We start from the raw sequence: 23998 nt of genomic DNA on the forward strand, positions 1-23998 counted from the left end.
TTTTCCAGATTGACTGACCTTCATGTGTTAAAGTAATGATGGACTGCTCTTTGCTTATTTGAGCTGTTCTTGCCATAATATGGACTTGGTCTTTTACAAAATAGGGCTATATTCTGTATACCACCCCTACCTTGTAACAACAAAACTGATTGCCTCAAACGCATTAAGAAGGAAAGAAATCGCACAAATGAACTTTTAACAAGGCACACCTGTTAATTGAAATGCATTCCAGGTGACTAGCTCATGAAGCTGGTTGAGAAAAAAACACGAGTTTTAGGGCTCCCGAGTGGCGCAGCGCTCTAAGGCACTGCATCTCAATCCTATAGGCATCACTACCGCCCCTTGTTCGATTCCAGTCTGTATCACAACCTGCCGTGATTGGAAGTCCCATAGGGCGGGGCAAAAATTGGCCCAGCATCGTCCGGGTTAGGGTTTGGCCGGGGTAGTCCATCATTGTAAATAACAATTTGTTCTTCTGACTTGCCTAGTTAAATAAAGGTTAAATAAATAATGTGCAAAGCTGTCAAGGCAAAGGGTGGCTACTTTGAAGAATCTCAAATATAAAATATATTTTGTTATGTTTAACACTTTTTTGGTTACTACATGATTCCGTTCTTTATTTTATAGTTTTGATGTCTTTACTATTATTCTACAATTGTCAGAGTTGTGTGTACAGGTGGCAGGGAAGTCAGGTGCAGGAGAATCAAACTGAATGAAATGGAGTTGTTTAATAACAATAAATGAAACCTAACTCCAACACTAAATAACAATAAGACAAAGTGGGTACGAGGACCCGTCGCGCTCCAATACAAACAGCACAACACTGAACAAACAAACAATCTCTGACAAATACATGAGGGGAAACAGAGGGTTAAATACACAACAGGTAATGAATGGGATTGAAACCAGCTGTGTAGGAAGACAAGACAAAACCAATGGAAAATGAAAAATTGATCAATTATGGCTAGAAGACCGGTGACGTCGACCGCTGAGCACCGCCTGAACAAGGAGAGGCTTCGACTTCGGTAGAAGTCGTGACAACAATGTAGAAAATAGTAAAAAAAATAAAGTGTCCAAACTTTTGACTGGTACTGTACAGTCATTGCCAAAAGTTTTGAGAATGACACAAATATTAATTTCCACAAAGTTTGCTGCTTCAGTTTCTTTAGATATTTTTGTCAGATGTTACTATGGAATACGGAAGTATAATTACAAGCATTTCATAAGTGTCAAAGGCAATTTACAATTACATGAAGTTGATGCAAAGAGTCAATATTTGCAGTGTTGACCCTTCTTTTTCAAGTCCTCTGCAATCCGCCCTGGCATGCTGTCAATTAACTTCTGGGCCACATCCTGACTGATGGCAGCCCATTCTTGCATAATCAGTGCTTGGAGTTTGTCAGAATTTGTGGGTTTTTGTTTGTCCACCCACCTCTTGAGCATTGACCACAAGTTCTCAATGGGATTAAGGTCTGGGGAGTTTCCTGGCCATGCACCCAAAATATCGATGTTTTGTTCCCCGAGGCACTGAGTTATCACTTTTGCCTTATTGGCAAGGTGCTCCATCATGCTGGAAAAGGCATTGTTCATCACCAAACTGTTCCTGGATGGTTGGGAGAAGTTGCTCTCGGGGGATGTGTTGGTACCGTTCATCATGGCAAAATTGTGAGTGAGCCCACTCCCTTGGCTGAGAAGCAACCCCAAACATGAATGGTTTCAGAATGCTTCACTGTTGGCATGACATATGTCTGATGGTAGCGCTCACCTTGTCTTCTCCGGACAAGCTTTTTTTCCGGATGCCCCAAACAACCGGATACACCAGTCCTCCGCAGTCCAATCCCTGTACCTTTTGCAGAATATCAGTCTGTCCCTGATGTTTTTCCTGGAGAGAAGTGGCTTCTTTGCTGCCCTTCTTGACACGAGGCCATCCTCCAAAAGTCTTCGCCTCACTGTGCGTGCAGATGCACTCACACCTGCCTACTGCCATTCCTGATCAAGCTGTGTACTGGTGGTGCCCCGATCCCGCAGCTGAATCAAATTTAGGAGACGGTGCTGGTGGTTGCTGGACTTTCTTGGGCACCCTGAAGCCGCCTTCACAATAATTGAACCGCTCTCCTTGAAGTTCTTGATGATCCGATAAATTGTTGATTTAGGTGCAATCTTACTGGCAGCAATATCCTTGCCTGGGAAGCCCTTTTTGTGCAAAGAAATGATGACGGCATGTGTTTCCTTGCAGGCAACCATGGCTGACAGAGGAAGAACAATGATTCCAAGCACCAACCTCCTTTTGAAGCTTCCAGTCTATTATTCAAACTCAATCAGCATGACTGAGTGATTTCCAGCCTTGTCCTCCTCAACACCCATACCTGTGTTAACGAGAGAATCACTGACAGGATGTCAACTGGTCCTTTTGTGGCAGGGCTGAAATGCAGTGGAAATGTTTTTGGGGAATTCAGTTCATTTGCATGGCAAAGAGAGACTTTGCAATTAATTGCAATTCATCTGATCACTCTTCATAACATTCTGGAGTATATGGAAATTGCCATCATACAAACTGAGGCAGCAGACTTTTGTGAAAATTAATATTTGTGTCATTCTCAAAACTTTTGGTCACGACTGTACATATGAGATGAGTAAAGCAGTATGTAAACATTATTAAAGTGACCAGTGATTCCAATTCTATATAGGGCTGCAGCCTCGAAGGTGCAGGGTTGCGTAACTGGGTGGAAGCCAGCTAGCGATGGCTATTTAACAGTTTGATTGCCTTGAGATAGAAGCTGTTTTCAGTCTCTGTCCCAGCTTTGATGCACCTGTACTGACCTCGCCTTCTGGATGATAGCGGGGTGAACAGGCCGTGGCCGTAGTTTTCCCCCGGTGATGCGTTGGGCAGACCGCACCACCCTCTGGAGAGCCCTGCGGTTGCGGGCGATGCAGTTGCCATCTCAGGCGTTGATACAGCCTGACAGGATACTCTCAATTGTGAATCTATTAACATTTTTGAGTGTTTAGGGGCCAAGACAAATTTCTTCAGCCTCCTGAGGTTGAAGAGGCGTTGTTGCACCTTCTTTAGCATACTGTCTGTGTGGGTGGACCATTTCATATCGTCAGTGATGTGTATGCCAAGGAACTTGAAGTTTTCCATCTTCTCCACTGCGGTCCCGTTGATGTGGATAGGGGCATGGAGCTCCCTCTGCTGTTTCCTGAACTCCACGATCAGCTTCTTTGTTATGTTGACTTTGAGTGAGAGGTTATTTTCCTGGCACCACTGTCCCAGGGCCCTCACCACCTCCCTGTAGGCTGTCTCGTCATTGATGGTAATCAGGCCTACAAACTTGATGATTGAGTTGGAGGTGTGAGTGGCCATGCAGTCATGGGTGAACAGGGAGTACAGGAGGGGGCTGAGCACCCACCTTTGTGGGGACCCTGTGTTGAGGATCAGTGAAATGGAGGTGTTGTTTCCTACCTTCACAGCCTGGGGGCAGCCCGTCAGGAAGTCCAGGACCCAGTTGCACAGGGTGGAGTTCAGACCCAGGCCCCCGAGCTTAATGTTGAGCTTGGAGTGTACTATTGTGTTAAATGCTGAGCTATAGTCAGTGAACAGAATTCTTACATAGGTATTCCCCTTGTCCAGATGGGATATGGCAGTGTGCAGAGCGATGGCGATTACATCGTCTGTGGATCTATTGGGGCGGTATGCAGAAGTGGGTCTTTGGTGTCAGATAAGGTTGAGGTGATGTGATTAAAGTGAGTGCTACGGGGCAATAGTCATTCAGTTCAGTTACCTTTGCTTTCTTGGGTACAGGAACAATGGTGGACATCTTGAAGCAAGTGGGGACAGCAGACTGGGAGAGATTGAATATGTCCGTAAACACTCCAGCCAGCTGGTCTGAGCATGCTCTGAGGATGCGGCTGGGGATGCTGTCTGGGCCGGCAGCATTGCGAGGGTTAATACGCTTAAATGTCTTACTCATGTCGACCACGAAGAGGGAGAGCCCACGGTCCTTGATAGCGGGTCGCGTCGGTGGCACTATGTTATTCTCTAAGACGGTGAAGAAGGTGTTTAGCTTGTCTGGAAGCAAGATGTCGGTGTCTGCGACGTGGCTGGTTTTCCCTTTGTAGTCCGTAATTGTCTGTAGGCCCTCCACATACGTCTCTTGTCTGAGCTGTTGAATTGCGACTCCCCTTTGTCTCTCTGTACTGACGTTTTTCCTGTTTTATTGCATTACGGCGGGAATAACTACACTGTTTGTATTCGGCCATATTCCTAGTCACCTTGCCATGATTAAATGCAGTGGTTTGCACTTTCAGTTTTGCGCGAATGCTGACATTTATCCACGGTTTCTGGTTTGGGTAGGTTTTAATAGTCACAGTGGGTACAACATCTCCTATACACTTCCTGATAAACTATGTCACCGTTTCAAAAAGGTGTGTAGCAGTGGTCCAATGTTTTTCCAGAGCGAGTACTACAGTCAATGTGTTGGTAGATCTTCGGTAGCATTTCCCTCAAATTTCCTTTAAAATCCCCAGCTACAATAAATGCGGCCTCAGGATATGTGGTTTCCAGTTTGTATAAAAGTCCTGTCAGTGCGATGTACTGAGAACCCAGCTGAGTATATTGACTGGGACAGTATATCCCGAGAGAGCCATGTTTCCATGAAACAGAGTATGTTGTGTATGTTGTGTCTCTGGAAGGAGATCCTCGCCCTGATCTCGTCTACTTTATTATCTAGAGACTGAAATAATTTGTTAGTAATATACTCGGAAGAGGTGGATGGTGTGCACACCTCCTGAGTCGGACTACAAGTCCACTCTGAATACCTTATTCCAGAGGAGCAGCCTCTGGAATAAGTTCAATTCCCCTAGGGGGTAGGAACAAAGGATCCAATTCAGGAAAGTCCTGGTCGTAATGCTGTATGAAATTAAATGGAGCAAGCCATTCAGACCAGCCTTACTGATTGAGCCATCGTAAACTACATTCAGGAACTATCACCAGATACATCAATTTATTCTGTCATAACACTGTGCCAACTACTGTATACATTGTCTTTCCCTGTCCATTTCAGCTCAGGGTCTCCAAAATACTCTGTGACTGCCCTCAACTCCCTATCTGAACTACCAGAGAGAGGTAAAGTATTCTATCTATATTTTACAGATTGAATCTATTTTACTTATTTTTGTATCACACATATGAAAGCACATCTTTTTCAGGAGCAACATTGGGTAACACCTTTTTCTTGAAGTGGTTGGTAGTTGTAAAACTACACATGATCATTCTCCATAGTATGCTCTCTACATAGAATTCAACCACATTTATTTCACAGACATAACGGGCGAGTGTCTTATTGATCGCTCTCCCCTTTGTGCCCCCTAGGATTCCGCACAGATGGAAAGAGCAAAAAGTCCCACTTTGTCTATCAGATGCCTCAGCCCAGCAGCAGACACCCTCCTCTAAACTCCCCCATGGCCCCCCGCTCCATCAGCCTGCAGTCCAATGGGGCCTCCTCCCACCAAGGCGATCCCCCACACCCCATGCCAAGGAGAGCACTGGTGAGAGGGGGCAGGCTGACTCTTTTCCTTACATTTTTTTTTGTTAGGGAGGACAACAATTCATTTTCATTAATCCCCCCCGCGCCAAAGTTTAATTTTCATCAACAATTGTTTGATTTGGTTGGTATTTCCATTTATAGTGGAGATCAAGGCATAGCAGACTATATTTAAGTTTGATTTTTACTGTATACGTCCAAAGGCCAGCAAATGTGTTTTTTAGGCAAGCAGCATACTTCAAATTGGCAATAGCTCTATCTGCTGTGACGCAAAGGCTCCAGCAAATAGTTGGCAAATAGTTGGCACACTTAGTCACCACACCAGGATTAGATGCTCAGTCTGATATCTTTACTTACTCTAATGACAGAATTTTTTTTTTTTTGAATTTTACCCCTTTTTCTCCCCAATTTCGTGGTATCCAATTGTTGTTGTCTCATCGCTACAACTCCCGTACGGGCTCGGGAGAGACGAAGGTTGAAAGTCATGCGTCCTCCGATACACAACCCAACCAAGCCGCACTGCTTCTTAACACAGCACGCATCCAACCCGGAAGCCAGCCGCACCAATGCGCCGGAGGAAACACCGTGCACCTGGCCACCTTGGTTAGCGCACACTGCGCCCAGCCCGCCACAGGAGTCGCTGGTGAGCGATGAGACAAGGACACCCCTACCGACCAAGCCCTCCCTAACCCGGGCGACGCTAGGCCAATTGTGCGTCGCCCCACGGACCTCCCGGTCGCGGCCGGTTACGACAGAGCCTGGGCGCGAACCCAGGAACTCTGATGGCTGGCGCTGCAGTACAGCACCCTTAACCACTGCGCCACCCGGGAGGCCCCTAAATTAGACATTTTGACATTTTCCCTGAATCATTACTGTGGGGCATACACCATATACCCCCTCGGAACAAATATTTGATTTTTGATTAAGCACAGGTTTGGCTTAGTCACCCTTAGGGATGGTGTAATGTTTTTATTTACTTACTGGTGTGTGGTGTTTTCACTCACTAGTGCTGTTGTATCTATCTGCTTGTTTTCCAGCCCAAGCCAAAAGTGATGCGGGTCCAAGCCATCTATGGCTGTGTGGGTGACCACCATGATGAGCTCACTTTCAACGAGGGCGAGGTATTGGTTGTGCTTGGAGAGGACGATGCTGATTGGTGGGTAGGTACCTCTCAGTTACAGGTAGAAGTTGCCCTCAGACACAGATTTAGTATCAGATTACCCTCCCCAAATCTGTTTTGGCAGTAGGCCTTCTTCAGTGTGTAGGTTCAAAGTTTTGGGGCAACAGCTTAATTGAAATAGTAAACAAAATGTGCAACCTGTACCTTTATTTTGTTTCTGTTGTGTAAATAATCCCAAGGTTTACAATCCAACATGCACCATTAGAGAGCCAGGGGGGTCAATCTTGTTTCCAAACTGTAACACTCCGTCACATTTGTACAAAAACACTGGGCCCTCAGACTTTTACTGTTGTTACCTCCAGTATCATATTTCTTCTGTCTGTAAAAAGCCAAGTGATTTACAGTTAATCCTTGTGAATTGTGACAAAAATCCCTGTTCAAATCACAAGTTTCCCTTTCCTGTCAGCTATTGTATCTGTTTGATAATTGACAGAATCATTTACTGATTGAGTAAGGAGATGGACATCCAAAAGAGATGCTTGTCAGTTTGCGAAACAAGGTGAATAGTTCGCAGACGGACAGCGGGACAGCTGAAATTGGTTCGGCCAGATTCCTCTCCGTTGACCTTGTTTCATTCAGTCTCCATATCTGCATCAATGAGTCGTCGAAAACATCCAACAAGGCCCTCATAATGCCTTCCAGATTAGGTTTTGACCCTCGGCAATATCCTACAGATTGCGCTGGCGAAGAAATACACTACATGGCCAAGAGTATGTGGACACCTGAACATCTCATTCCAAAATCATGGGTAGTAATATGGAGTTTGTCCCCCCTTTGCTGCTGTAACAGCCCCCACTCTTCTGGGAAGGCTTTCCACTAGATGTTGGATCATTGCTGCTGGGACTTGCTTTCATTCAGCCAAAAGAGCATTAGTTGGGCACTGATGTTGGGCAATTAGGCCTGGTTCACAGTCATCATTCCAATTCATCCCAAAGGTGTTCGATGGGGTTGTGGTCAGGGCTCTGTGCAGGCCAGTTAATTTATTCCACATTGATCTTGAAAAAACATTTCTGTATAGACCTCGCTTTTTTTTACGGGGGCATTATGCTGAAACAGGAAAGGGCCTTCCCCAAACTGTTGCCACAAAGTTGGAAGCACAGAATCGTCTAGAATGTCATTGTATGCTGTAGCGTTAAGATTTCCCTTCACTGGAACTAAGGGGCATTTGGGCAGGTAGCGTTCTCCTGGCATCCACCAAACCCAAATTAGTCCGTCGGACTGCCAGTTGATGAAGCGTGATTTATCACTCCAGAAAACGAGCTTCCACTGCTCTAGAGTCCAATGGCGGCAAGCTTTACACCACTCCAGCTGACGCTTGGCATTGTGGATGGTGATCTTAGGCTTGTGCGCAGCTGCTAGGCCATGAAAACCCATTCATGAAGCTCCTGAGTAACAGTTATTGTGCTGACATTGCTTCCAGAGGCAGTTTGGAACTCGGTAATGAGTGCTGCAACCGAGGACAGATGATTTTTAAGCGCAACGCGTTTCAGCACAGAGCGGTCCTGTTCTGTGAGCTATCACTTCGCGGCTGAGCCATTGTTGCTCCTCGACGTTTCCACTTCACAATAACAGCACTTACAGTTGACCGGGGCAGCTTTAGCAGGGCAGAAATGTGAGGAAATAACTTGTTGGAAAGGTGGCATCCTATGACGGAACCACGTTGAAAGTCAACTCTTTAGTACGGGCTATTCAACTGACTATGTTTATCTATGGAGGTCACATGGTTGTGTGCTTGATTTTATACACCTATCAGCAATGGGTGTGGCTGAAATAGCTGAAAGGGTGTCCACTAATTTCAAGGGGTGTTCACATACTTTTTCTTTTTTTTTAACAGAAGAGTTACAGATTCCGAATGAAAAATGTTAAAGTAATTTCAGATTGAGCTGACATATACATAGTTTAAAGCTAAAGCTGAACTTCTGCAATGTGGATTGAATAGTTAAGAAAGAAAACAAGAGTAAGATGGAAAGACAAGTATAGAATGTCTAGTCCAACCCAAAGATCCCCTTTCATACAGGATACAGACCTGGGTTCAAATACATGTGTATTTGAGTATCTGGTATTCAAAATACTTTTTTCTGTATATTTTAGTATTTCCAAACAAATAAATACTTTTATTTTAGTTTTTGAATGGTTATTTGTAAAAGCAAATAAATGGGTTAAAAGCATGGGACTGTATTTGAGTCAGTGTCTTGTATTTTCAAATGCTTTCCGTGTGTATTTCCAAATACATTCCAATATTCAACTACTTGTCTTTTCAAATGTGAAAGTAATTGAGAATATTTGAAACAGTATTAGAACCCAGGTCTGACAGGATATAATGTCCATTGTATTCTTTATCTTCTAGAATTGTGATATAACTATGCCAGAAACCCTATATAGGAGGGCTATAGGATAAACAGCTTCCTCTTCCTCTGGATACTCAATAGGCCATCTGGTTTTCCAATGGAATCTCCCCCCGTAGTCACAAAAGCAGACAACCTGAACTAACAAACATACAAATGGGGTGTAGATGGGTCAATGGTAGATTTTTTTTGTGCAACCCATCAATATTTTGTTATTTTGTCCTCACAGCATGGATACGTTGAGGGCCAGCCAAACAAGAAAGGCCTGTTCCCTTCATCTTTCGTCCATTTGTTGTCTGACTGACACAAGCCAAAAGCTGGAGGACATGTTCTGTAAAGTAACCTGGCAACCTGCCACCCTTCCCAATGACTTCAGGACCAAGCTCAAACTTATTCCATACCTTACCTAATTGTTAACCTAAAGATGTAGGGGCTACCGGACCTGGGCTCAGACATTCCTTTGAGTTGTTAGGGGACCTTTTTTCCTGAACAATGTCTGTTTTTTCTGGTTGTGTTTTGCTTTTCATGTGTTGTGTATTTTAAATGGATATATATGAATGTGTAGTTTAATGTGTTTTGTGTATTTGATGTGTATTGTGCTATACAAGGCTCATCTGGAAAAGAAACCTTGGTTTCAGCAATGACTCCCTAATCAAAATAAAGGTAAAAAAAATAAAAATACCCAAGGATCATGGGGCACTCTGGGATATTTGGTTCTGATCATGAATGTACGCCGATGGAGAGAACAATGTTTGAACATCACCGCTCAAGTTTTCCTCATCTTGGGGAAGCCATCTGTTTACATTTTTTGCTTTGTTTTTTTGTGTGACCAAATCTTTATTCATTTTTTTTTCTTGGGGGGGTGGGGGGGGGCTACATGCAAAATACATACAGTGGGGAGCCTTGTGCAGGTCTACAATTTTAGCCCTGATGTCCTTACACAGCTCTCTGGTCTTGGCCATTGTGGAGAGGTTGGAGTCTGTTTGTTTGATTGAGTGTGTGGACAGGTGTCTTTTATACAGGTAACGAGTTCAAACAGGTGCAGTTCATACAGGTAATGAGTGGAGAACAGGAGGGCTTCTTAAAGAAAAACAGGTCTGTGAGAGCCGGAATTCTTACTGGTTGGTAGGTGATCAAATACTTATGTCATGCAATAAAATGCAAATTAATTACTTAAAAATCATACAATGTGATTTTCTGGATTTTTGTTTTAGATTCCGTCTCTCACAGTTGAAGTGTACCTATGATAAAAAAAATACAGACCTCTACATGCTTTGTAAATAGGAAAACCTGCAAAATTGGCAGTGTATCAAATACTTGTTCTCCCCACTGTATATTCATATATATTCATATTATTGAATAGTTAACTTGCATCCAGCCGTGGGCTGCCAATCAACAATAAGAAAAAATAAATAAAAAGCAACACAAATGCAAAGTATTAATCGCCATGATTATAACACAGAGCCAACAAGTAACAATACATTTAATATGTAAAATAAAACAAGTAAAACTGTTTGTATGTTTGGACTTTATAGATTGTTTATTTGGATGTGTTGGGTTTTAGCTGAGGTTATTCTTTAGAGTCAAGTGTATTTGTCCAGGACCCAATTGTTTCTAAATTAGCACCATTCATTATCACTGTAGATCATTCTAATGGTATAACTTCTAATATTAACTGTATATCTTCTGAGGAATTTGGAGAGAGAGGTGATTGCCATTTAGGAGCCAAGATCCTTTTTTTTTTTGCGGCAGTGCTGCATGCCAGCAGTGATCATCTCTGATTTATTGAGAGATCCAAGGACCTATCATCGTTAAGTAATATAGTATATGCAAAGCATTGAATATTTAAAATAACACACATACATTTTGTAACTTTGTCCCAGCTGCATTTAACTGCAGGGCACTCCCACATCATATGAAAGAATGTGCCTACCTGATTTAGGGGACACGGTTGAGAGTTGGGGCCTGTTTCATCGTAAAACGTTTCCTTTGTGTTAAATACAGTCTGTGAACACACTTAAAATCTATAAATTGATGGTTTCGGATTGCAGGATGCCGAGGTCATATTTTTTGTTCAAATTCACTTAGATTTGTGGACAATACTTTTTTAATGGCTCGCTCAGAATATGAGCTTTCCAAAAGTTGTTTATACAGTGCATTTGGAAATTATTCAGACCCCTTGACTTTTTCCATATTTTGTTACGTTCCAGTCTTATTCTAACATGGATTAAATATTTTGTTTCCCCTCATCAATCTACACACAATACCACATAATGACAAAGCAAAAACAGGTTTTTAGACATTTTTGCAAATGTATTAAAAATAGAAACTGACATGACATTTACATAAGTATATTCAGACCCTACTCAGTACTTTTGTTGAAGCACCTTTGGCAGCGATTACAGCCTTGAGTGTTCTTGGGTATGACGCTACAAGCTTGGCACACCTGTATTTGGGGAGTTTCTCCCATTCTTCTCTGCAGATCCTCTCAAGCTCTGTCAGGTTGGATGGGGAGCGTCGCTGCACAGATATTTTCAGGTCTCCAGAGAGATTCAATTGGATTCAAGTCTGGGCTCTGGCTGGGCCACTCAAGGACATTCAGAAACAAGCCACTCCTACATTGTCTTGGCTGTGTGGTTAGGGTCGTTGTCCTGTTGGAAGTTGAACCTTCGCCCTAGTCAGAGGTCTTGAGCGCTCTGGAGCAGGTTTTCATCAAGGATCTCTGTACTTTGCTCCGTTCATCTTTCCCTCAATCCTGACTAGTCTCCCAGTCCCTGCCACTGAAAAACATCACCATGATTCACCATAGGGATGGTGCCAGCTTTCCTCCAGACGTGATGCTTGACATTCAGACCAAAGAGTTCAATCTTGGTTTCATCAGACCAGAGAATCTTGTTTCTCATGGTCGGAGAGTCCTTTAGGTACCTTTTGGCAGACTCCAAGCAAGCTGTCATGTGCCTTTTACTGAGGAGTGGTTTCCATCTGGCCACTATACCATCAAGGTCTGATTGGTGGACTGTTGCAGAGATGGGAGAACATTTCAGGAGGACAACCAACTCCACAGAGGAACTCTTGAGCTCTGTCAGGTTCTTGGTCACATCCCTGACCAAGGCCCTTCTCCCCCGATTGCTCAGTTTGGCCTGGCGGCCAGCTCTAGGAATAGTCTTAGTGGTTCTTAACATCTTCCAATTAAGAATGATGGAGGCCACTGTGTTCTTGGGAACTTTCAATGATGCAGACATTTCTTTGGTACCCTTCCCCAGATCTCTGCCTTGACACATCCTGTCTCTGAGCTCTACGGGCAATTCCTTCGACCTCATGGCTTGGTTTTTGCTCTGACATGCACTGTCAACTTTGGGACCTTATATAGACAGGTGTGTGTGTGTGTGTACCTTTCCAAATCATGTCCAATCAATTTAATTTACCATTGGTGGAATCCAATCAAATTCTAGAAACATCTCAAGGATGATCAATTGAAACAGGATGCACCTGAACTCAACTTCGAGTCTCATATAAAAGGGTCTGAATACTTATGTAAATAAGGTATATTTGTTTCGCGTTTGTAATAAATTTGCAAGCATTTCTTAAAACCCGTTTGCGTTTTGTCATTATGGGTGAATTGATGAGAGATTTGTTTTAATCCATTTTAGAATAAGGCTGTATGAAGCAAAATGTGGAAAGGTCAAGGTGTCTGAATACTTTCCCGATATGCACTATATGATATAGAGAGATCAGTCCTTTCGGCAGCCCAGATCATTTATTCATAAATCCCATTATTAGATGGTTCAGTAGTTGGGTTTCCCAAGGGACTCCATAGGCTAGCATAATTGAACTAAATTGTAATTAGGAAAAAAATGAGTTGCCTGGTAATGTGTATTTTCAAATCTTAGAATAATCTCAAAGCATTACTGTCCATGATATCGGCAAGGGTACAGATTCCACATTTGGACCATGGGGGGGGGGGGGGGGGGGGGGGGAATGCAAAAAGGTCACAAGGTATTATTGTGAAATATTGGAGTATGGGCATAACGTTTTGATTCCCAGTTACACTGAACAGAATTATGATTGCAAGATGTAAAGTGCTGTTCCCATGTTTCATGAGCTGAAATAAAATATCACAGAAATTGTCCATAAGCATTGTCCAAATTATTTATCTCTAATGTTTGTGCACTGATCTGTTTACATCCCTGTTAGTGACCTATTTTATCCTTTGTCAAGATAATCCATAAAGAAGCTGATTAAACATCACTACACAGGCGCACCTTGTGCAGGGGACAATAAAAGACCACTCTAAAATGTGCAGTTTTGTCACTTAACACAATGCCACGTGCAATTGGCATGCTGAATGCAGGAACGTCCACCATACCTGTTTCCAGATAATTTAATGTTAATTTCTCTATCATAAACCGACTCCAACATCGTTTTAGATAATATGGCAGTATGTCCAACCGGCCTCACAACCGCAGACCACGTGTAACCACACCAGCCCAGGACCTCCACATCCGGCTTCTTCACCTGCGGCATCATCAGAGGGGGGAGGGTGGTGTGCTGAGCAGTAATTCTGTCTGTAATAAATCTTTTGTGGGAAAAAAAACATTATAGTTGGCTGGGCCTGGCTACCCAGTGGTTGAACCTGGCTTCCAAGTGGGCCTATGCCCTCCCAGGCCCACCCATGGCTGTGCTCCTGCCCAGTCATGTGAAATCCATAGATTAGGGCCTAATTATTTAATTTCAATTGACAAATGTATCTTATATGAACTGTAAATTGTTATGTTTAGATTTTTGTTCAGTATTCACTGTTTCAAAATGTTGCGACAAATAGAGATTGTGTGAGCAATAATGGGACCAAAGAATAGTTAAGGGATATATCAGTGAAGACCACCTCTTCCTCTTTGTAAGTTTGTTCATTTTATCCGGGATCGCTTACCTTGCCATATACATTCCGAAACCACACAATAGCCAGAAGGGGGAGACAAGAGAAGCATTGACCTACAGAAATTCAGCCGTGGCAATATATATTTATTTTGACAATAGATATTCTGCCGACTAACACTAGAACCATCATAGACCACTGACGTTTGATTTCGTACGTTCATTTTTTTTTAAATCACCTCCCAAAGAACCTATGTCCTGCTCCTTCCCTGACTTTTCCTAAATGTTTGTATTTTACATTGTGATTTCAAAATTTTGACAGTTGAGCAAAAAAAAGTATGTGGAGCCTTTTCACCTGATTTCTTCACACCTATTATCAACTTAACTTGCCAAGACAATGCACTAGGACGTTGGTAAAGCGTCTCTCTCTCCTCACTGAATGAATGACGAATGGATGTTAATTGTGCAAGTTACTTCACAATTGAATTTACAGTGCCTTGCGAAAGTATTCGGCCCCCTTGAACTTTGCGACCTTTTGCCACATTTCAGGCTTCAAACATAAAGATATAAAACTGTGTTTTTTGTGAAGAATCAACAACAAGTGGGACACAATCATGAAGTGGAACGACATTTATTGGATATTTCAAACTTTTTTAACAAATCAAAAACTGAAAAATTGGGCGTGCAAAATTATTCAGCCCCCTTAAGTTAATACTTTGTAGCGCCACCTTTTGCTGCGATTACAGCTGTAAGTCGCTTGGGGTATGTCTCTATCAGTTTTGCACATCGAGAGACTGAAATTGTTTCCCATTCCTCCTTGCAAAACAGCTCGAGCTCAGTGAGGTTGGATTTGTGAACAGCAGTTTTCAGTTCTTTCCACAGATTCTCGATTGGATTCATGTCTGGACTTTGACTTGGCCATTCTAACACCTGGATATGTTTATTTTTGAACCATTCCATTGTAGATTTTGCTTTATGTTTTGGATCATTGTCTTGTTGGAAGACAAATCTCCGTCCCAGTCTCAGGTCTTTTGCAGACTCCATCAGGTTTTCTTCCAGAATGGTCCTGTATTTGGCTCCATCCATCTTCCCATCAATTTTAACCATCTTCCCTGTCTTCCCCATCTTTCCTGTTCCCTGCTGCATCTCTGATCAGTCTTCTCCTTGTATGAGCTGAAAGTTTAGAGGGACGGCCAGGTCTTGGTAGATTTGCAGTGGTCTGATACTCCTTCCATTTCAATATTATCGCTTGCACAGTGCTCCTTGGGATGTTTAAAGCTTGGGAAATCTTTTTGTATCCAAATCCGGCTTTAAACTTCTTCACAACAGTATCTCGGACCTGCCTGGTGTGTTCCTTCATGATGCTCTCTGCGCTTTTAACGGACCTCTGAGACTATCACAGTGCAGGTGCATTTATACGGAGACTTGATTACACACAGGTGGATTGTATTTATTATCATTAGTCATTTAGGTCAACATTGGATCATTCAGAGATCCTCACTGAACTTCTGGAGAGAGTTTGCTGCACTGAAAGTAAAGGGGCTGAATCATTTTGCACGCCCAATTTTTCAGTTTTTGATTTGTTAAAAAAGTTTGAAATATCCAATAAATGTCGTTCCACTTCATGCTTGTGTCCCACTTGTTGTTGATTCTTCACAAAAAAATACAGTTTTATATCTTTATGTTTGAAGCCTGAAATGTGGCAAAAGGTCGCAAAGTTCAAGGGGGCCGAATACTTTCGCAAGGCACTGTAAATTAAGCCTAACTGAATGATGAGGAACGTGAAGTGATTGTTTTAATTTAGAAATACAACAGTGTAATGAGTTTGTTATGCCTATTTGTCAGCGTTAGCACTTATGTTTATAGCAAATAATTATATTTTATTTTATTTCTTTTACGTTTTACTTTGTAAAAATAAGCTATTACTGGACTGTTTTATTTACTAAAACTATTACTAATCAAATGTATTGTAAGGTAGAAATTAAAACATGGCACGTGTTGCAGTAGTCCTTTAGAATAATGCAAAACATATCCTTGACTCGTGTTATCGAAGTTGATGATCAAGGGGAAACAAAAGATGCCATTCAGCCTGCGCAGCCGGCTCATCGAAACTACACCTACGCTATACCAAAACTAATTCCACACATAAGAGTTTGCCTATAGACAAGATTAAATTGGCAATAGTCTGACTGACAGTATTATCAGTTGTCAAATTGCACATGAAGAGAGGGATGCATCTTGTAATGCACTTTATCAAATCCTCCTTCAGTCACATGCAGGTAACTTTTTGATTTCCATATAGTATGAGAGAGAGCATATTCTGCAGTTTCTATGACACTTACCTTTGTCAAATAGTTCTCAGCTCTATTTCCAAATGTCACTTTTTCCAAGAGTATCTGCGCTGTCCATGCGTTTAGAGCATGACTGCTTGTGTGGCAGCGTTGCTCTGGCTACTAAGCAGACCAACATAATAAATTTAAAATTCGCTATTCTGTTATCTTTTAAACACTTTTTCTTATTTCCGCATGTTTCTTTAGACCTGGCAAAATTAAATTATAATGGACTTCTTGAACTAGTGTTTTTTTTTTTTTTACTTATAGCCATAGAGTAACAAACTAATACATGCTATGTTATTTGAAATAATACATTTTTAGTTTTCTAATGTTACCTAAGACCTTTATAAACACAACAAAATTATTATTTTTCCCATAGCATGTATGAAATGTATTTATTAGACTGTTAGAATGTTGATACGTCATTGGCCAGGATGTGTCGAAAATTGGCTTTAGGCCTGCATGTTTAATAGGACCTTGTAGAATTATACAAAATATATCATTGACTATCTAAACAAATAGCTATTGTTTTATTTTTACAGTAATATATTTCCACAAATATTTCTTCATACAAGTCATGCTTTACAATTGTTTAAGCACAATTTATCAAGCCTTGGTGCTTATGTTTGCACACCTTGCGGTTTGATTTGCATCCGATGTGTATGGTAAATGGGACGCCCGACAACGTTTTCAACGTTCTCTGACGGGTACTTATAGGTTAAAGGCTGAAAGGCCAATCGGTTCTAGTATTAAAACAACTGGGATGTTAGTCCGTCTACTGAGGTCTATTGAATTCAGCGTTCTGTTAAAGTTTCTGGTTGTATATAAGGAAGGAAATATATCTACTCCCAAATATTTAAAATGGGAAACGATTGTGAAAGTAGATATGGAGTCCTCCATCGGTGTCTTGAGAAGCAGTAGGTTTATTTTATAACTTGAGTTGAGAGGAGGAGTACGTATTTCTTTTAAAAACGACTCGTCTGGCTTGGTGTGGATTTACAATCAGAGATGTACAATTCTTTATAAAAACGGGAGAATCTTTTGTTGATTAATTTTGGGTTCTGATAGTAATTAATTGAATCAGATGGCTCATTCATCACAAAACCCACTATTGCCAATTACTTTAATGATTTTTTTCATTAGCAAGCAAACTAAGGCATGACATGCCAGCAACAAACGCTGACACTACACATCCAAGTATAACGGATCAAATTATGAAAGACAAGCGTTGTAATTTTGAATTCTGTAAATTGAGGGTGGAAGAGGTGAAAAATTATTTGTCTATCAACAATGACAAGCCACCGGGTTCTGACAACTTGGATGGAAATTTACTGAGGATAATAGCAGATGATATTGCCACTCCTTTTTGCCATATCTTCAATCTAAGCCTACTAGAAAGTATGTGCCCTCAGGCCTGTTGGAAAGGAAAAGTAATTCCGCTACCCAAGAAGAGTAAAGCCCCCTTTACTGCCTCAAATAGCCAACAAATCAGCCCTTAGGGAAAATTGTGTTTGACCATGTAAAATGCTATTTTACTGTAAACAAATTGACAACGTACTTTCAGCATGCTTACAGGGAAGGACATTCAACAAGCATGGCACTTACACAAATGACTGATGATTGGTTGAGAGAAATAGATGATAAGACGATTGTGGGAGCTGTTTTGTTAGACTTCAGTGCTACTTTTGACATGATCAATCCTAGTCTGCTGCTGGAAAAACATGTGTTATGGTTTAACACCTGCCATATTGTGGATTAAGAGTTACCTGTCTAACAGAACACAGAGGGTGTTATTTAATGGAAGCCTCTTAAAAAAAATCCAGGAGAAATCAGGAATTCATCATTGCAGCTGTCGAGGCCCTTTACTTTTTTCATTATTTACTAATGACATGCCACTGGCCTTGAGTAAAGCCGGTGTGTCTATGTATGCGGATGATTCAACACTATACATGACAGCTACTACAGCGAAATCACTGCAACACTTAACAAAGAGCTGCAGTTAGTTTCAGAATGGTGGCAAGGAATAAGTTAGTCCTTAATTTTTCAAAAACTAAAACCATTGTATTTGGGACAAATCATTCACTAAACCTTAAACCGCAACTAAATCTTGTAATAAGTTATTTGGAAATTGAGCAAGTTGAGGTGACTGCTTGAAGTAACCCTGTCATGGTTCAAAGTGGTGAGGGATTGACTTCATCACTACTTGTTTTTGTAAGAAGTGTTGACATGCTGAACGCTTTGAGGTGTCTGTTTAAACTACTAGCACACAGCTTGGACACCAATGCATACCCCACAAGACATGCCACAAAAGTCTTCACAATCCCAAGGTCAAGAGCACACTGGGAGTCGCACAGTACTACATAGAGCCATGCCTACAGGGAACTCTATTCCACATCAGGTAACTAATGTAGTAGAATCAGATGGGAAAAAAACAGACACAAATACACCTCATGGAGCAGCAGGGACGGTGAAGAGATACATACAGGCACAGACATACATACACATGATAAGACACGCACTACACACACGTACACATAGATTTTGTATTGTAGATAAGGGATAGTAGAGTAGCGGCCTGAGGGAACACAATGTGTTGTGAAAAGTGTTGTGAAATGTAATATTTGGTATTCTATATAACTGTCTTAATGTTGCTGGTCCCCAGGAAGAGTAGCTGCTGTCAGGGGATCCTTAATGAATACAAATGCAAATTCACTTGATTCCAATTCAATAGTTGCAACATCTGCTAATTTATCATTACGGTGTTTTAGTCTAACTCAGTGGATGGCAAATTCTGCTCTGTCTTATCAGTAGATTTAGTTGTGTCTTGACTTTGTAGAAAGTATACTCTACCTGGTTTGAAATGTGTGTTTGTTGAGAAGGCTCTTAGGTCATTAACAACTTTTCCAATACTGATATCTTCTTTAATAGTGATTTATTCATTCCAGATGCAAATGCAGTGGCATTGTTTTTAATAAAACCTTTGATGGCGTCTCATAAAATCCAAGGATCATCGACTGAATTTTTGTTAATCAATTCTACTTTCTTGATGAAGAAAATACAGGAGCCGATAATAATACAAAATACATTCGGGATAATGTTTTGTGCCTGTTTGAATAAAACGTGTATTATTTTGCTTTAGGGTTATGAGCTCGCCAGGTATCAATGAGGTGGTAATTGGAGAGTATATGTTGGAGAACCTTGGTTGCCTGTGGATTGTAGTTGGTCTTATTAGATTTGTCCCGCATGTCCAGAAAGGCGTTCATATCCCAATAACCAGTTGGAATTAAGTTAAGTTAATTCTAACAATATCCAGTTCAGAGAATAAAACAATTTTGGATCATTTGAATTTGGAGCACACACATTAATTAAGGCAATTTTCTTTCTATTATGGAAACATTTAAGGAAAGTGATTCTGCCTTCTTGGTCTTCGCTTTTAAAGGTTGAGACCGAGTCTGCGTCTCACACAGCGCTCTATAGGAGAAAGCCCTGCCTCCAGCTGAAATGTACAGTTGATTTGTCAGAGGACAAACCATTCACAGAGACAAACTGATATCTTTCCGACAGATAAGATCTAAACCAGACCAGAACTTGTCCGTGTAGACCAATTTGGGTTTCCTGTCTCTCCAAAAGAATGTGGTGATCGAGGGTATCAAAAGCAGCACTAAGGTCTAGGAGCACGAGGACAGATGCAGAGCCTCGGTCTGACGCCATTAAAAGGTCATTTACCACCTTCACAAGTGCAGTCTCAGTGCTATGATGGGGTCTAAAACCAGACTGACGAATTTAGTATACATTGTTTGTCTTCAGGAAGGCAGTGAGTTACTGCACAATAGCTTTTTCTACAATTTTTGGGAGGAATGGGAGATTTGATACAGGCCAATAGTTAAAAAAAATATTTTCTGGGTCAAGGTTCGGCTTTTTCAAGAGAGGCTTTATTACTGTCACTTTTAGTGAGTTTGGTACACATCCAGTGGATAGAGAGCTGTTTATTATGTTCAACATAGGAGGGCCAAGCACAGGAAGCAGCTCTTTCAGTAGTTCAGTTGGAATAGGGTCCAGTATGCAGCTTGAAGGTTTAGAGGCCATGATTATTTTCATCATTGTGTCAAGCGATATAGAACTAAAACACTTGAGTGTCTCCCTTGATCCTAGGTCCTGGCAGAGTTGTGCAGTCTCAGGACAACTGAGCTTTTTATCCATCATGTCTGAAATTCCTGGGAGTGTGTAAACTTACATTTTGTATTACCATAGCATTTTGTATGTTCTCTGTAGTTATGTACTTGATATTGTATCAATTGACCAATTCCGCACATCTGGGCAAACTCCTGGTAAAGACTTCATTCAAAATACTGTGTTGTGATGTAATTCTTCACTGGATCAGTCTGAAACTTTGCACACCCACTGCTGACATATTGTGGCCAAAATCTAAATTACACCTGGACTCCTATCTGAATGTATGGCCTTTCTCTTGCATTTCAAAGATGAAAAATAATTGTATTATCTTTTACCAGATCTAATGTGTTATTCTCCTACATGAATTTCACATTTCCACAAACTTCAAAGTGTTTCCTTTAAAATGGTATTAAGAATATGCATATCAGAGCTGAGCTACAGGCAGCTAGATTTGGGTATGTCATTTTAGGCGGAAATTGCTAAAAAGGGTCCGATCCTTAAGAGGATGGTGATTGAGTTTCTTATGTATTATTCTGATTACACACAGTTTTTTTAGGCTGATGAAAAAGCAGCCAGTTTGTACCAATCCTTGTTTTTTTGCTGGAATATCAAGACAGCTGGAACGTTTGATGGGACTATTAATTCCTTTCAAATTCCATGAGAGAATAGCTAGTGTTGCCATTGTTTTTTCTAAAATGTAATTGTTATGTTTAGTGTTGATGGATGTAAAATAAAAAGCAGGACCCACAGGGAAACAAATCCATTGGTCCATTAGACTCTCTCTATAAACCATGATCACGCTTTATCCGTAATGCACCTTTTCAAGGAAATGTTCCTGTTAGGGGTGTGCCGAGTACTTGGACAAAAGAGTATCATAATGGATCTGTAGAATTTCTCAGAATACGATTATTGTAGAAAAATTACAAGATTATGTTTTAATACTGTTTATGCATCAAATAAGGTTTCTCAGTACAGTCTCATCTGTGTCTGTGGGACTGAGTAGGGCATCTGGGGCTTGGCGCTAGTAATTGATTTATGATGGCTTGGTGATAGAACCTACAGCCTGCATTCCATTGACTGACTAAGGGGTGTGACACTTAGAAGATACTGCTTGTTTATATAGGTTTAAATTACCTAGAGACAGAACCCTGGCACAATGTAAATCTTGCTGTCTGTTGCTTGATATCACAATGTACCTTTGTATAAGTCTACACATCTGTTGTTTGTCATGAACATTCAGCAGGATGTACTTTGCTATAAAATGCTGTGGCTCAGTTCTGCTCATTGAGCTCTCGACATCACACTTCAGTGTGGTATCGACCAATTAATTGATATTAAAGTATGATTGTTTGAAGAAATCTAAAAGTTTCTCTCCTTTCAATCAGAAATATTCTACGACAATATTTGGCGACAATAAGGGAATGACAATCTTAGTTTTGCTGATAGTTCCCGGGGAAATCCAGGTTAACCGTGCATGGAGTTGCATTAGATGCAGCCGTGGAAGCCATACTCCACTAGACGGAGCCGATCGGATCCCCGCCTGGCTGGGAGGGTCAGCGGAATGGATACATCATTTCGAACAGAGACCGATAAATGAGAGACTGACATTTCTAGAAAACAATTATTATATTTTTTTTAGAGAAAATTGAGTTCCAAGGGACATCCAAATCTGTGTGTATCGGATGAAGACTAGAATCTGTGTGAACTAGTTAAGATCATTTACCGTTAGCATCCAAACCTGTGTGAACTAGTTAAGATCATTTATTAACTTGAACATCCAAAGCTGTGTGTACCGGATGTATAACTAGAACCTGTAGGCGGATGACATCCAAAGCTGTGTGTACCAGATGTATACCTAGACTAGTTAAGGCCTAAAAGAGAAAGTCCTGTGTGGGCTATAGACCTGTGTGGACTCAAAAGCCCTAAAGAAATATTAGGGGAATGCATTACAATGATATAGTATAAGACAGTAAGGTGCACCTGTAATTGTTTTAAACAAACCCCATTTTAGAAATAAGAGATGCGGAGTCCTGAAGGTACTGCCGTTTTTGTTACGGTGCGTGAATGAGGACCCAAAAGCGAATTAACGTAAACAGAGCTTCTTTAATGACAAAACATAGGTAGGCTCAGATGGACCGGCAGATTCCGACAGGACAGGACAAGGTTGCAGCAAACATGACGATAGTCTGGTTCAGGCATGAATAACACAAACAAGAATCCGACAAAGACAGAAACAAAAACAGAGAGAGATATAGAGGACTAATCAGAGGGAAAAAGGGAACAGGTGGGAAAAGGGGTGACGAGGTAGTTAGGAGGAGACAAGGAACAGCTGGGGGAAAGAGGGGGAGAAAAGGTAACCGAATAACGACCAGCAGAGGGAGACAGGGTGAAGGGAAAGGACAGAAACAAGACACAACATGACAATACATGACAGTACCCCCCCACTCACCGAGCGCCTCCTGGCGCACTCGAGGAGGAAACCTGGCGGCAACGGAGGAAATCATCGATCAGCGCACGGTCCAGCACGTCCCGAGAGGGAACCCAACTCCTCTCCTCAGGACCGTACCCCTCCCAATCTACTAGGTACTGATGACCACGGCCCCGAGGACGCATGTCCAAAATCCTACGGACCCTGTAGATGGGTGCGCCCTCGACAAGGATGGGGGGGGGGGGGGGGGAGACGAGCGGGGGCGCGAAGAACGGGCTTGACACAGGAGACATGGAAGACCGGGTGGACGCGACGAAGATATCGCGGAAGAAGAAGTCGAACTGCGACAGGATTAATGATCTGAGCAATACGGAACGGACCAATGAACCGCGGAGTCAACTTGCGAGAAGCGGTCTTAAGGGGAAGGTTCTGAGTGGAGAGCCAAACTCTCTGACCGCGACAATATCTAGGACTCTTAGTTCTACGCTTATTAGCAGCCCTCACAGTCTGCGCCCTATAACGGCAAAGTGCAGACCTGACCCTCTTCCAGGTGCGCTCGCAACGTTGGACAAAAGCCTGAGCGGAGGGGACGCTGGACTCGGCGAACTGAGATGAGAACAGCGGAGGCTGGTACCCGAGGCTACTCTGAAAAGGAGATAGCCCGGTCGCAGACGAAGGAAGCGAGTTGTGGGCGTATTCTGCCCAGGGGAGCTGTTCTGACCAAGACGCAGGGTTGCGAAAAGAAAGACTGCGTAAGATGCGACCAATAGTCTGATTGGCCCGTTCTGCTTGACCGTTAGACTGGGGGTGAAAGCCGGAAGAGAGACTGACGGAAGCCCCAATCAAACGGCAAAACTCCCTCCAAAATTGAGACGTGAATTGCGGACCTCTGTCCGAAACGACGTCTGACGGAAGGCCATGAATTCTGAAAACATTCTCGATGATGATTTGTGCCGTCTCTTTAGCAGAAGGAAGCTTAGCAAGGGGAATAAAATGAGCCGCCTTAGAGAACCTGTCGACAACCGTAAGAATAACAGTCTTCCCCGCTGACGAAGGCAGTCCGGTGACAAAATCTAAGGCGATGTGAGACCACGGTCGAGAGGGAATGGGAAGCGGCCTGAGAC

General features: G+C 42.0%; 1 protein-coding gene across 3 annotated transcripts in view; it reads left to right on the plus strand.

The window, feature by feature from the left end:
• Window positions 1-9933, plus strand: part of unm_sa1614 (un-named sa1614) — a 113076-nt gene extending 103143 nt beyond the window's left edge. Inside the window, exons 23-26 of one of the 3 annotated variants that reach the window (XM_036983158.1) lie at window positions 5064-5125; window positions 5372-5547; window positions 6581-6703; window positions 9298-9933. In XM_036983158.1, the coding sequence (XP_036839053.1) occupies window positions 5064-5125; window positions 5372-5547; window positions 6581-6703; window positions 9298-9372 (436 nt within the window). In that variant the 3' untranslated portion in view covers window positions 9373-9933. The remainder of the gene's footprint in view (window positions 1-5063; window positions 5126-5371; window positions 5548-6580; window positions 6704-9297) is intronic. The other 2 variants (XM_021609086.2, XM_021609084.2) reach the window with 2 other exon arrangements.
• The last annotated feature ends 14065 nt before the right edge of the window (window positions 9934-23998 follow it).

Source organism: Oncorhynchus mykiss, chromosome 7, assembly GCF_013265735.2.
Source record: "Oncorhynchus mykiss isolate Arlee chromosome 7, USDA_OmykA_1.1, whole genome shotgun sequence".
NCBI lineage: Eukaryota > Metazoa > Chordata > Actinopteri > Salmoniformes > Salmonidae > Oncorhynchus > Oncorhynchus mykiss.